General features: G+C 42.2%; 1 protein-coding gene across 11 annotated transcripts in view; it reads left to right on the plus strand.

The window, feature by feature from the left end:
- The window catches only part of ARID1B (AT-rich interaction domain 1B), a 376,686-nt gene that overhangs the window by 285,341 nt on the left and 77,996 nt on the right, over positions 1-13,349 (plus strand). For 10 of the 11 annotated variants that reach the window (XM_036223066.1, XM_036223086.1, XM_036223099.1 and 7 more), the window contains one exon: positions 4,423-4,512. The exons of the other annotated variant lie outside the window; for it this stretch is intronic. In XM_036223066.1, the coding sequence (XP_036078959.1) occupies positions 4,423-4,512 (90 nt within the window). The remainder of the gene's footprint in view (positions 1-4,422; positions 4,513-13,349) is intronic. 11 annotated transcript variants of the gene reach the window in all.

Genomic DNA, 13,349 nt, shown 5'->3' on the forward strand with positions numbered 1-13,349 from the left:
ATCTCTCTCTACACTGTGCAGCAGTGTTCTCGAGGTGTCGGCCGCCGCAGGCAGACAGGAGCACTCAGAGGCATGAGAATGGTAGAAGAAATAGTGTCTCTGTTTATAGATGATATAATAGTAAACGCAGAGAATCACAGAGAATCAGTGATAAATTCAGACTATAAAAGAATTCAGTGCAGTGTTAGCAGGATATAAAATTAACATACATGAAGCTATGGCCTTCCTCTAGGTAAACACCTAAAAGACATGCTAGTAGAGAAAATCCCATTTGTAATAGCAACAGAAATGGCATGCTTAGGAATAAACTTAACATAAAATGTGCAAAACTTCTATGTACCTGGAAGAAACTGAAGAAGACTTTGAACAAATGAAAGCCATCCATTCTTGAGAATGAAATCAAGAGTCATCAGTTCTCCTTAAGTTAATTTATTGTAAAAGTATAATCACAGTGAAAGTATCAATAAGCTATTTAATATAGTTATACAAGTTGATACTAAAGTTTATATAGAAAGAGAAACATGCTAGAAAACACTGAAAAAGAAAAAGTGGTGTGGGGGTTTGTGGGGGCTAGCCTTACAAGACATTAAAACACTCTTTAAGGAAGATCTTAAAAGTTCTCATCACAAAAGATCAAGTTAGCTCCATATCTCATACCACACACAGGAATAAACTCCTGGTAGAATAAGAAGGAACTGATGAGTATGCACCTGAAGAAACCTGGGGTGAGTTGTTCTTCAACCTTGGTGCAGAAAGGAGCTTTCTAACTAGGACTCAAAATACAGAGGCACTAAAAATAACGAAAGCTAAATTAGACTACTTTTTTATAAATTCTATTACAAATTGTAGCATAAACAAAATCTAAGACACACTAGGAGAAAATACTCAAACACCACAGATAAAGAGCCAACATTCCCAACACATAAAAAAAATCTTAAAAATTTCAGGGCAAAAGGTTAAAACCCCAGATAGAAAAATTGAAGAAAGACAAATAGTTCATCAGAAGAGATATAAAAATAGCCCTCAAACATGAAAGAAGAGTCAAACTTACTCAGAAGTAGAGGAATGCAAACTCAAAAATATCAGGTAACATTTCTCACATATAAAACAGGTCAAATATTGCCAATGAGAATGTAAACTGCTTCAGATCTTCATGGAAGGAAATTTTAAAATATATAACCTTTGACCCAACAATCCCAGTTCAAGGAATTGACCCTAAAGGTAGACCTCAAACGGTACAAACATACATATGCAAAAGACTGGAACCAGCCTGAGTGTCCGTCCATAGGCGAGTGGGTGAGCAAACTAGTGAACACTTTCCAAGGGAGTACTGTAGACCTGTTTTTAAATTGAGAATATTATAACCTGGTGGGCAGTACTTCCTAGGTCATACTGTCAAGTGAAAAAAAAAAAAAAAGCGCAAAAGATACCTAGGATATGCTACCCTTCATGTAAGGAAGAAGATAATAGGAGATACAGGTATCTTCTCATTTATGCAAAAGATATATGTATTTCGAAAGATAATATGTATCAGCTGCACTATATATATGAGAAAGAAAAACCAAAAACTAAGGAGATTGGTTGTTTATGTAGAGGGCAGATGGGAAAGGGGCGGAAAGGAGAGATGGGAGTAGAAGGCAGCAGGGACGAGGCGGTAGAAACCCTTCCGCATGTGTCTTTTTGCAGCAGTCTGACTTTAGAAGTACTTCGTATCCCCGCCAAAATATCCAAGCGATTAAAACCAGTTAGGATATGGAGGGAACTCGAAACGGAAGACGGACCCTAACAAATAGCTCCGCGTTTTTCACAAGGATATAGCCGTAGACGAGGGAGAAGCGTCAGCTTTAAAAACTCAGTGTTAATGTCAAAGCCTACTTAGTCATCACAAAGTTGGTTTGTTCATTCTGCATGGCAATATTTTTTAATAATTACCAAATCTTGTTTAAAAGGCTTCGCTTACGACAAACATGTATCATATAAAAATTCATTGTTTCGAAGGTGTGTACTTAATTCAGTTGTTTCAAGGGGCTCTAAGCTGCTGTCTTATATGGACATTGGACCCAAATGAGTCTTCTGTGTTGCATTTGTCAAACACGTTTCCTGATGCATCATGTGCCATGACTGTGCTTATATCCGTGCCGATGGGGGACGAAGTTATTTCTCAGCAACTATGGAAATGTTGATGGAAAGGTGGAGGTGAAAGCAAACGGAGAACATAAAACAGTCCGGGCAAACCTGTCTCTACCATGAATAAGTTCTTGATTTTTCTTTAAGGGATGGATTTAATAAATGAATTCTCTCATTCCTTTAAAGAGAGATCTGTCTTAGAATTGCACCAAGCGACCAGCAGCGCTGCTTGGATGTGGCAGTACTTTATGAATTCATGAGATGGGTTTCTTAACAGCCCTTTTTATTTTTAGTTGAAATATTGTACATAAGAGCAGTGCCTTGAGCACGCATAGTGAAAGTAGTGGTGTCCTGTATTAGCGCAGAATTACTGTTTGTTTTTATTGTCACGAGTCTATGAATCCAGTCTGTCATGCAGAAGCCGTCATTATAATGTAAGCACTTACTGTCTTAGTGCAGCCGATTCCCCAGTGACATTTTTAAAAGTCGAGATTTGGCTGCAGAGTGCTTTAAATTTCTAAGTGGACTGTAGATTAGGGCCCTGGGGTATCTCATAGGAAGCACGTGACCCTGAGCAGACACATAGCACCTTTGTGTGTGTGTAGCCAAGCTGATGACCAGTGTTTACCCTTGAAATTATTTTCATCCTGAATGTTAAGTGTTTTTTACTTTACATTTAATTAGTTGGTCTTATGCTAATTTACGACAAATGTCTAAGAGTAAACGGCTGGTTGAGCAAATTCTGAACTGGCGTCTGCGTTTCATCCGACAAGCTGTGGCTGGAACTCAGGAGGAGCAGCTCCTCGTGGATTCACAGCGCATTTCGCGGGGTCTGTGAATTCAGGTCTGGGTTTTCACTTTGTCTGAGAATGAGTCTGGCTGTTGAACCCAGGAGCACTCAGAAATACATTCACGAGTTTTACATTCTTTTCTAAAAGTGAGCAGCACCAACTCCTAACAACTATTTCTAGCTATTATCGAAATGGAAAATGATCTCCCTGCCTCTCTGGCTGTCCCAGATGCAACCGTTATTAGAATCGGTAATGAGTGACTGTCCTCAGAGACAGACTCGGGGGACCGTGCCCGACCCGGTCTGTTACCCGAGCTGCCGTGGCGTGGAGGCGTGGAAGGGCTGTCCTTCCGCGTCACACACAGTGCTTGCATTACGACCTTCACCAGGAGGTCTCGGGCTCCACAGCCGAGGGTGTGCAGGGAGACACGCGTATATGTGTTTGTGGATGTTTCTGCCTTTCCAGTTTATTTCAGCAAAGGGGGAAGTCAGCAGACAAAATAGCATGGTTTCCACTCCGTGAGAGCTTGTGCCTTGAGGATTGTGCTAATAAGTTCAACTGCCTTTTTTATTCTATATTTTCAGCCTTAGACATACATCTAAACCTCTGAGCCAGAAAGTGAATTGAGATCATCAGGTACCTCTGATGGTTCTTCCATTTCAAAATCCTGTCTCCTGCCTTCACGTGACTCATTGTCTCTCTTAAAATTAATAAAATAATACATTTCTTTTTCTTTAATTCCTAGTCTCAGAATAAGGGCCATTAAATAACCAAGATTTCTTAAATATTTGTTATGCTAATGGAAGGATTAAAGGTTTAAAAGATGATTCCTCTTTCAAGGAGCCTACATCATAGTTTGAAAAGACAAACTAAGCATACATTAAATAAATGGAAATCAGTAGGTGCTATTGCTTTAATAGCAGTAAAGATCAAAAGAGATGCAGAGTAGTTATTTCCTTCTTCTGTGATAATAAACACTACATTTTATAGTCCTGTGTTTTATGTTTTTTAATGGCAATCTTCTCGTAAGTATGTTAAATCTCTGATTAATTATAAAGATTTTTTTTTTTTTGCCATCAGTTGCTATTACTACATTGAACAAATATTAACAATGAAAAATTGTGGGCCGCTGTGCATACCTGCCCACTTAGAGACTGTTTTAAACTCAGCAGGATGAGTTCAGTTCGTCAGTCTCAGATTTGTTAAATGCATTGAAGAAGTGCGTGTCGGGGGATTTCAGCCGCTAATTGATTTGTCTGGGAGTTTGGGAACTCATCCAGTAAGAAATTGAACTTCTCTGGAGGTCATCTGCTAAATGTGTTTATGCATGTTTCCTCCCCGTTTTCCACGTAAAAAGTGAAATACACTTTCTGAGCCACCTATGTGGGGGCCATACCTTTTATGATGATAAAGGTTAAATAAATGTAACTTTGTCTCGGTTGTGCACAATGGCAGCATTAACGCAAAGGCTTCCCATCCCCTGTTCCTTTCCTGTGCTTTGCAGGCAGTCAGATGCCGCCCCAGCCGCCTGGGAGTCAGTCAGAGTCGAGTTCCCATCCTGCCTTGAGCCAGTCGCCGATGCCACAGGAAAGAGGTTCGTCTCCCATTGCTGTCTCACCTACCTTTGTGTTCAGAGTGTATGAGGCTTTTCTGAATTTGCCTACCTATGCACATTCTTATTAAGACCCTTTCAGAGGATATTATGTTTCCTTATTAGATGAGCAAAATAAACCAGAACCTACACATAACAACAACAAATATGGAAAAGAAGGATGCCTTCTTGCAGATTGGGTGAAGTTTTACCAAAGCACAGTTCAGCACTCAAAGAACGTATGTGTCCACAGAGCACCACGGAGCACAGTTTCACACGACGATAGTCTGATTGATATTTGACCTTGCTCTGTAAAAATGGCTATTAATGATTCAGTTTGGATATCGGTTCTAATGAAGTAGAATGTTAGAGTGTTTGTACATTTAGCTGTTTTGATCAGTTATTCATGGTATTTAATATTAAAAATTTAAACACATAGTAAGACTTTGTATTATAAAATTGTAGGAGTTTAGAACTGGAGCGGACAGTCTGATCACCTCACTTTATGAATAAGGAGGTTTGAGGACCACAGAGGTTCTTTACAAGTTCCTCCTTCTCAGGGGCTAGTTCATGCCAGAGCCAGAAAAAAAGAACTCGGACTTTTCCTGAAGCCCATGAACCTTCAGGTGGTCCCACATCTGCCGACGCTTTGACCTTCAGCTCAGTTCTGCATGTTGACCCCCATGTATCATTGCCTTCGGCCTTCATTTCTTTACACCTGACTTCTCCCTCCCCTTCAGTGGTCAAGCTGCCTTTGGTGTGGTGGTGCAGTGGTTTTAAGCCAGATTAGGGTAGACCAGGGTCTACAAGGCCATTGCACCATCTGGTGCTGTGCCAAGTCACGCCCCGCCGTCTGTGAGTAGAGCTCGCCCTGCCCAGCCCGCGGACGATGCCGTTTCCTTCACCCCCCTGCCTCTCACACCAGCCCAGAGGACAGAAGTCGGTAGGTTGGGAGCTGGTATTTAAAGTTCTTAACTCCTAATGTTTACAATTATTTCTATGTGAATTATGCAGGTGATGATTTGCCTCTAATTAGAATTATGTGGTTTTAGTTATTTTACATGTTAAAAACTCAGCATGTTCTTTAGAAAGTAACACCAACAAAAAGATGGAATAACCTTATCTACACATCATTTGTGTTGAAATTAATGTTTAGTAGGAATAAAATGCAATTTTCATTTTCTGATACCTTTACATTTTTAATTTTATTATAATTTAATGTATAGTTAATACTTCAGTTCTCTCATCAAGATGCTACAATGTGTTTTAATAATGCAGTAGTTGATGGTTTTCAAATGTTGGAGTGCACGAGAATCATCTGGAGAACATGTTAAAATAGATTGCTAGGCCACACTCCCAGATTTCTGATTGAGTAGCTCTAAGTTGGGACACTTAAAATCTGCATTTCTGACGAGTTCCCAGGTAGTGCTGACGCTGCTGATCCGAGGACCGGAACACACTTTGAGGAACAGTGCTCTCTAAGGATGCTGCGTTTAATGACCGTGCGATGGGTGCACTTGTCTCCCTGAGCTTCCCCCTGTGCCCTCCTGTCTGTCAGTCTTGTAGCTCGCGTCCTCTCTCTCGTTGCTTGTTTTGTGTGGGTCCCTCATACGGCGCTGGTCATCTGAAGATGGCACAAAGTTCGTGGAGAGGCGCTAGGGCCAAGCGAGCGGGCGTTCTCCCCACACCCCTCTTCTGGGCCGTGGTTGCACCCACACTGCTGCTGGGGCAGGAGGGTGGAGAAGAAGGGACTGAGGAAGCCGTCCCGCATCGAAGGCCTGCGGAGGCCAGGCCCGCAGCGGGGCGGGCGGAATGCTGGCTCCACTCACTCCGGGCCAGCCCCGTAACTCCGTGCCCGCCGGGGGAGCTCTGCTGCTTCCGCAGGCGTTGAAGGGTAAGAGGTGCCTCATTTGAAAGTTCTACAATCCAAATCTTTAACACCGGGAACTAAAAAGAGAAAACCCTCCCAGATCTTCCAACAAGAGCTTCCCCAACCCCTTCCAACTAATGCGTTTTTAAGAAATTCGAAAATGTAGTAAACCAAATGTCAAGGATGAAATGGCAATGAGGACGCATAGCTAGACTTTTAACTTAACGAAGGTGTTTGGGAGGCAAAATCTAGGGTTTTCCTCCGATGTCCCTACACAGAAACGCCTATCTTGATGTTATTTTTCTGTTATTTTTTTAACCTCTGATTATCTTTATTATATGTAGTATGGTTTTGGTAACCGATAATGGATACATAAGACTCTGGCTAGTTACAATGACCATCACCTTCAATAGCAAATATAAATTTTATAATCTGCTAAATCCGAATTTATTTTTATGAACACGTTGCCCAGCCTTTCTCTGAAAGATTGTGCAGGAGACGTTACATGCATGTCTTGTGTGTCTTTTGTTGGTTGGACAACCCACTGAAAAGGAAAACCTCATATTTCTGAACGACTGTTAGATGATGCTTTGCCATGCATTAGTTTAATCTTAAAAATTTGGGAGCAAGAATTTTTTCTAAAAGGCTTTGTTATTTGTTAAAATCTAGGAATAAATGTTAGCTCCTAATGACATTTGATCTGATGCTTTAAAGGCAAATGACACAGTCATCTTAATGCTTTGGTACAATAATAAAAACATTTTTTGTTTGTTTTTACCATTATTTCTTGTGTACCAATAGTAGCTACAGTGCAAAGTAGATCTAAGAAAACACTTGCTAGAAAATTCTCCAGTGTTGATTCCCATGTTTTGAAACTTAATTTAAATTCATTTATGCCTTGACAGTTGATATATCTCCCCCCAACCGCTGCCTTATTTAGGGAAGTGATGAGAGAAGCAGAGAGGGGAAAAATGTATTAATGAGTTATCGTTTTATTAAAAAAAAAAAGTATTTATTCTCAGAAACCACGGACCTAGATAGACGAAAACATAGCTTCAGTATTGCTAAGTGTTAAAATAACCAAATGAACAGTTCCTTTTACACTTATTTTGTTTTAATAAGAAGGTGAGGATAAGAGAATACAATTCCACAGATAAACACGTTTTGTTTAATGTACCCACAGGAGAAAAATTTTCTCTACTGGTGAAGAACGTAGAAACGTACTTGCTCCGAGACAGCTGCACAGAGCCAGAGGTGCAGCCCACTTATGTTTGGGGATGCGGTTTTCTGGTCCCCGCCCCCCAAAGCCCTCAAGGGGGAGAGCCTTGCTGACTACCACCCTGGAGCCCAGGGTCCCTCCAGGCTCAAGAAGCGGAACTCAGCTCTGCCGTCCCTCTTTCCTGCTCGGTCCTCATAGCCCCAGTCAGGAAGAGCATCTATTAGAGAACTGTACCCCCTGTTCAGGAGAATTTTGGAAACTTGAGCCTGTCCTAGGATCTAACCCACCCTGGCAACTGCAGGGCCGTATCCTCTTCCCAAGGTCGAGTGCAGAGTCAGAGCACAGCCCAGGTGTCTGGAACAGGGCCTCTCCCGGCCCCGCGGTGCCCCCCACCACCCCCACGCCCAGCCCAGCATCGTCATCTGGTGCTTCTGGGGTTGCGTTTGTGGAAGGACAGCAGCTGCAGACCCGCTGCCCCACATTCTGCACAGGCAAAACAAAACAAAACAAAAAAACAGTTTTTGTAGTTTTATGTTTTCCGTAAAAGATATGTCCAAGTAAATATGGATGTGGCCATCATAGGTTACTTAAAAAAAAAAAAAAGAAACAAGGAAGCGCTTTAAATTTTAATGGCCTCCTGATTCCTCCACAGTGGTGTCTCCTCGGTGTTTGCATGCACTTTCCAACCTAAAGCGCGATGTGGTACTCTCCTGTTTGCAGTTTATATGGTGCTGGAACTTCTCGCTAATTAACGTTGAAATTCTGTGGGGTTAACTTCTTCATTACTGATATCTTTGAAAGTAAAAAAGGATAAGATTTCAGTTGAGCATTCTGTAACACATTTGCCATTGGTTTTTATTTTAAACATCCTTCTCCATAAACCTCATCTATAAACCTCACGTAACGACTTACTGAATTGCTATTAAAGCATCTCACCGAAAAAATGAAGTAGTATATATTATGCTACCTAGTCTTTGGAAGAACTCTTAAGATAATCCTAAAATGCTGTAATAAATTTTACAAGAAAATTGTAGCTAACGAGTTTAGGTTAGTTTTATCCTCATTTCTCAATGTTTAACGTGTATATCTGAAAATGTGAAAAGAGCATTAGGAATCGGCTTCTGTCCATGTTGTTCTGTTTTCCAAGAGGGCTTGGAGGGAGTACGGGATAGTCATCCGAGTAGATAAGTAAGTATAATTATTATTAACATCAAAATGATCACATTTTTAACCCCTGTAAAACGTTAAGCTTAATGAAACTAGCAAATGCCCTTCGAGTTTATTGGATTAGCAATTAGGTGAAAACGTTTCAAGAAGGCTTATTTATTTGGACAGATGTAGAGAGGTCAGAATTAATTTTTTGAAAACCTTTTAATTGAATTCCCTTTTAATTTTCACAGTGGTGTCTAGTTAAATATTCATGTTAATGCCGGCTGGTGGTTTTCTGAAGGTCTGAACTAGATCTGGATTCTCAAATTCAACATAGTTATTTAACCCTTTTCATCTAGTGCGCCAGCAGGGACTTCCTTAGCGTAATCCCATAGTATTTGAATAATTAGAAGGTAGTAATGAGGATTTAATTAGTCCTTGAGAAATGCTGAAAGCGAAGCCACTAAGAACTCTCCCTTTTGGACATGGATCGCAAACAGAGTCGAAGCTGCCGCGTGACTGTGATGTGCTAGAAATGAATTCTGTTGCTGGAGGCGGTTCTTCGGCACCCCTCTGTGACCGTCAGATCTGTGCAGAAGGTTTCCTGGGTGAAATCTTCCAAAGTTACTGAATAGCACCCCACTCCAACCTTAATTCTTGTGCACCTACTCAGCCACCTTTTGTTTTTTTCGCTTTCTCTCTCCTCCTGCTTAAACAAAGTTGTGTGAGTGTATGGGCTACTGTACCCGATTGAGAACTGGTTTTTACTGTATCGGTGGTGCCAAAATTAGACAAGCCAGATAAGTCGTGTATTCACTCTGGTTGCAGGACAAGGGAAGAAAAATCAGAAAATTCTGTGGTTTTATACATCTCAAGTATTTAAACCAAACAGTTCTTGACAGCTGTTTGTCAGAAGAATGATAAAATTCTTATGTTTGGAATATGATCTTCACAGTGATTTTTATTAGTAGCTCCGCTTTTACAAATGTAAATAGTAACGGCCAGAAAAAGTATGTAGCAGGTGGAGTGGGGTCAGGCATGTAGACGTTTGTGCACGCTACAATGAAAAGGTAAATCAGGATTTCTGTACTTCAGAAGTCTAAAGTTTCAAACTTAAATGTGTTATGTAGATCGATCGACTAGAATATGTCTTCATTATTCTCACATTTTTTTCTGCTATTAATCCCAAATGTTAACCGCCTTGCTATGATTTTTTCCCTCTCTTCAATGTTGTGTTTTATCTTCTTTTCGAAGTCAGAATAGAATTCCTCGTCAAGTTTCTAGGCATTCTATTTGCTTAGGGCAAATCTTTCTCTTGGTTTTTAATGCCAAGGGCAAAGAAAAATGATCTCTCAAAATAAATCCAGGGTCTTGCTATAAATTAAACTGAGCCCGTGGGGGCTGAAACTGAGCCTTGTTTATGCTCTGCCCCCTGTGTCTACAACAGACCTTGTGTATAATTGATGTGCAACAAAAATTGGGCTGGACAATGGAAAATAATTCAGCCCTCACACCCGTTCAGAAGTTTCAAATCTCTTTAGAGCACAGAGCAACCAAAGAATAAACTACTTCTTGTTCTCAGATTAAGAAGGCTTGCCAATATTAATAGATCTTCCGATTTCGGCATGTCGGCCATTCGCTGTGGCGCGGTGTCTCTCTCTCTGGAAACACTGTGGGCGTTTCAATCTTGTACCCGATTAAAGGTGCCGCCTCTGCCCGCCATTCTTCTCAGCCATGTTTCTGCGGTCATGCAGGCACCGCGTCCGTCCGGGCTGCAGTCCTCACCTGGAACCTGGCACCAAATGAGTTGTCCAGAGGCCACTTCGCCTACCCCTGGCCCCCGCCACAACCAGGCTGTTTATAACCCAGGAATATTTAGATGAAAATAAGTAAGATTTCTAAAAAGTTTTTAAGGCTACTAGCTGGTTTCATAGTTATATTTACACCAAAAATTTGTTTTGAAATTTTAAAAATTATTTTTGGATGTCTTAATTGGCCTAATTCTGTAATTGTCAAGAACAGATTACATTAGTATAGAAATGAAGGGGATCACCAAGACAATTGTTAAGGAGTTGGAATTAGGATGTGAGATTGTTTTTTCTGCTTTTGCAAACTGCAAAAACTAGTCTCTCTCTTGGATTCTCTCAGTTTTAAGTATGACAGTAAGTCTGCAGGTGCCGAAAGTTTCATAGGGTGTCCTGTTGTCAGAAAGTGTTCTCTTAATCTACTTCCTGATTACCGCTGTATATAAAGGTGCCCTCGTTTGTGTTGTAAGCGTACTAAACATGAAATGATGCTGCCTTTGAGCACGAGGGTATTGTCAGAAGGGCAAATATATCACTTTCCTCACATGCTGCTGTGTAAGTACAGCCGATCAACGTGTTAAGGCATTAATGAGTCGACCCCCACCCCCAGATGCAATTAATTTAGCCTCTGCTCTTAATTGAGGATCTCTGTTTTATAATCCATGACAGATGACAGTGAACTCAAATGGGAACTTACATACAAGAGAGAATATCTAGAAAGCTGTTTCTGATCTCTTCAGCCTCAACTCTGGATTGTGGACCAGGCCAACGCTAGTTAGTAATGAAGGAGATAACAGTATAGGACTTGTATTAACGTTATCATTAAATTGCTTAGTCTACTGTGCAAAGATATGTTCACCAAAAAGCTGGGGAAACAAGTATCACCTCCAGTAAGAGTCAGTTTGTATTCATTGAGGAATCAGTCTGAATTTTAGAATATTTTGGAGGAAGCATAGTTTTATCAGTTTTGTCATATGCAGTGTTTTTTTGAATTGCCAGTTTGGGCTTATTTTTAATCATTAACGCTCATTTGTAATCGGCTCATGATTCTTCAGCGCCAGTGTTCGAGAACAGCTGGGTCTTAGGTGCATTCGACAGCGTGCCCTCTCCTGTGCTGTCGGGTCGAATCTCGGGGACGGACCACCGTCTGCCCCACGCGGTCATCACAGTCTGTGAACTCTCCCCTTTCTTGGGACCCACTGTCACTGCCCTAGCCCAGGCCACCGAGGGACCCTCCGCAGCCTCCCAGCTGTGCCCCCTGTGTCCGCCCTGCGCCTTTCAGTCCACCTTCCACGCTGCATCCAGGTCCTTCCAGAAGGGTGATGCGATCGGGGCGTTCTCCTTCGCCGCCCACATCTCCACCTCATCTCCACCCCTGCCTGAAGGCCCCTGGCCCGTCTTTACTAATCTTTCATGACCTTGGTAGCCTGCCTCCTACTGCGTCCTTGAGTCTGTGTTTGCTGAGTGAACAATGGAGCAAAGCGTTACCTGTCACAGTGCCGCCCCACGGGCCAGGCACCCCCGCCCGCATGCAGTCTGACGGTGCTCGGGACCCACCGCTGGGGTTAACAGTTGAGCTTTCTCAGTGACTAGCGCAAGTCAGGGCGCGGACCATGAGGCCTTGCTCAGTTTCATAACTCCAGGGCCTCATATAAGTACATGCTTTTTCTCATTTTAATCTTCACAGAGTTTGGAACCAAAAAATCTGAGTTTAGGTATTGGCTTTACTATTAACTAATTTTGTGACCTTGGACAATTAATTAAATCTCTGCTTCCTTGCATGCAGGATGAGGGTCTGAGTGTCCCATGGATTCATGGCATGGATCAAATGCAATCCTGAATCCGGAAGTTATAAATTGCAAAGCACTGTGCAAATATTAATTAAAAAACGTAAGCATCGGAACAGAGACTCAAGTGGGACCTGGGTTGAAAGCCTTAAAAACTAGTTTCTTTGCTTTTCCTAGCACATAGCAACATGCATACGATTGTCCTTGCCCTCAGCACCGAAGCAGACTTTTGCAGCTGAAATTCACAAGATTTATGTAAGGAAAGGCCGGATGTTTTGTCCCCATCTGCCATCTGGGTGATCTGTCTGATCCCTCCCCGAATCTGATTTTCCCATTGGTAGGTGATGTCAGTGGCTTTTGTGGGGGCGGATGGAGAGAACGTAGATGCTGTCGTCTGTGCCTTCGAATGTAAGGGGGCGATGCCGCCAGGTAACCTGATTGCACAGCCAGAGGGACACTGGGGGGTCCCGGGGTGCGGCCTTGGACAGGTCATCAGTTTGTCTTCCTCAGAGCAGTTCATGTTGTAAAGAGACACGGGCAGGCACGTAAACACTAGAGATGTTAAAATGTAACAAGAATATTCTGAAAAATCTATTTTTCTCTCGAAATGGGAATCTGACACCTATTTGTGATGAGAAATCACCCTGCCCGTCTTTGAAATTGGAGACTCTCTGCTAAGGTGGTAGGTACCGCGTGTGACCATGATTTCACACATGTGGAGAAACATCTTTTATTGAATTGGCTTGAAGAAACAAGGCAGTTGCTCCGTGAATTTTTTAACAGATGCCAACATGGAAATAGAAGGTCTGTGTGCCAAAGGGAAAACATGCTTTGCGTCCTGGTGGCTTGTGGAACCCAGGGTGTTCCGTGGGTGTCCTGCCGGTGCCGGAGCGCTGGGCCAGCTGCAGGGGCGCCCCCGATGGAGAAACCACTGTCTGCCGTCATCGGCTCTCCGCCCTCCTCTCCATGTTAGCCTGGGCGTTCGCGCTCGCTCCTTGCTGTTTTCTCGT

This window comes from Rousettus aegyptiacus, unplaced genomic scaffold, assembly GCF_014176215.1.
Source record: "Rousettus aegyptiacus isolate mRouAeg1 unplaced genomic scaffold, mRouAeg1.p scaffold_m13_p_1, whole genome shotgun sequence".
In the NCBI taxonomy this organism is placed as follows: domain Eukaryota; kingdom Metazoa; phylum Chordata; class Mammalia; order Chiroptera; family Pteropodidae; genus Rousettus; species Rousettus aegyptiacus.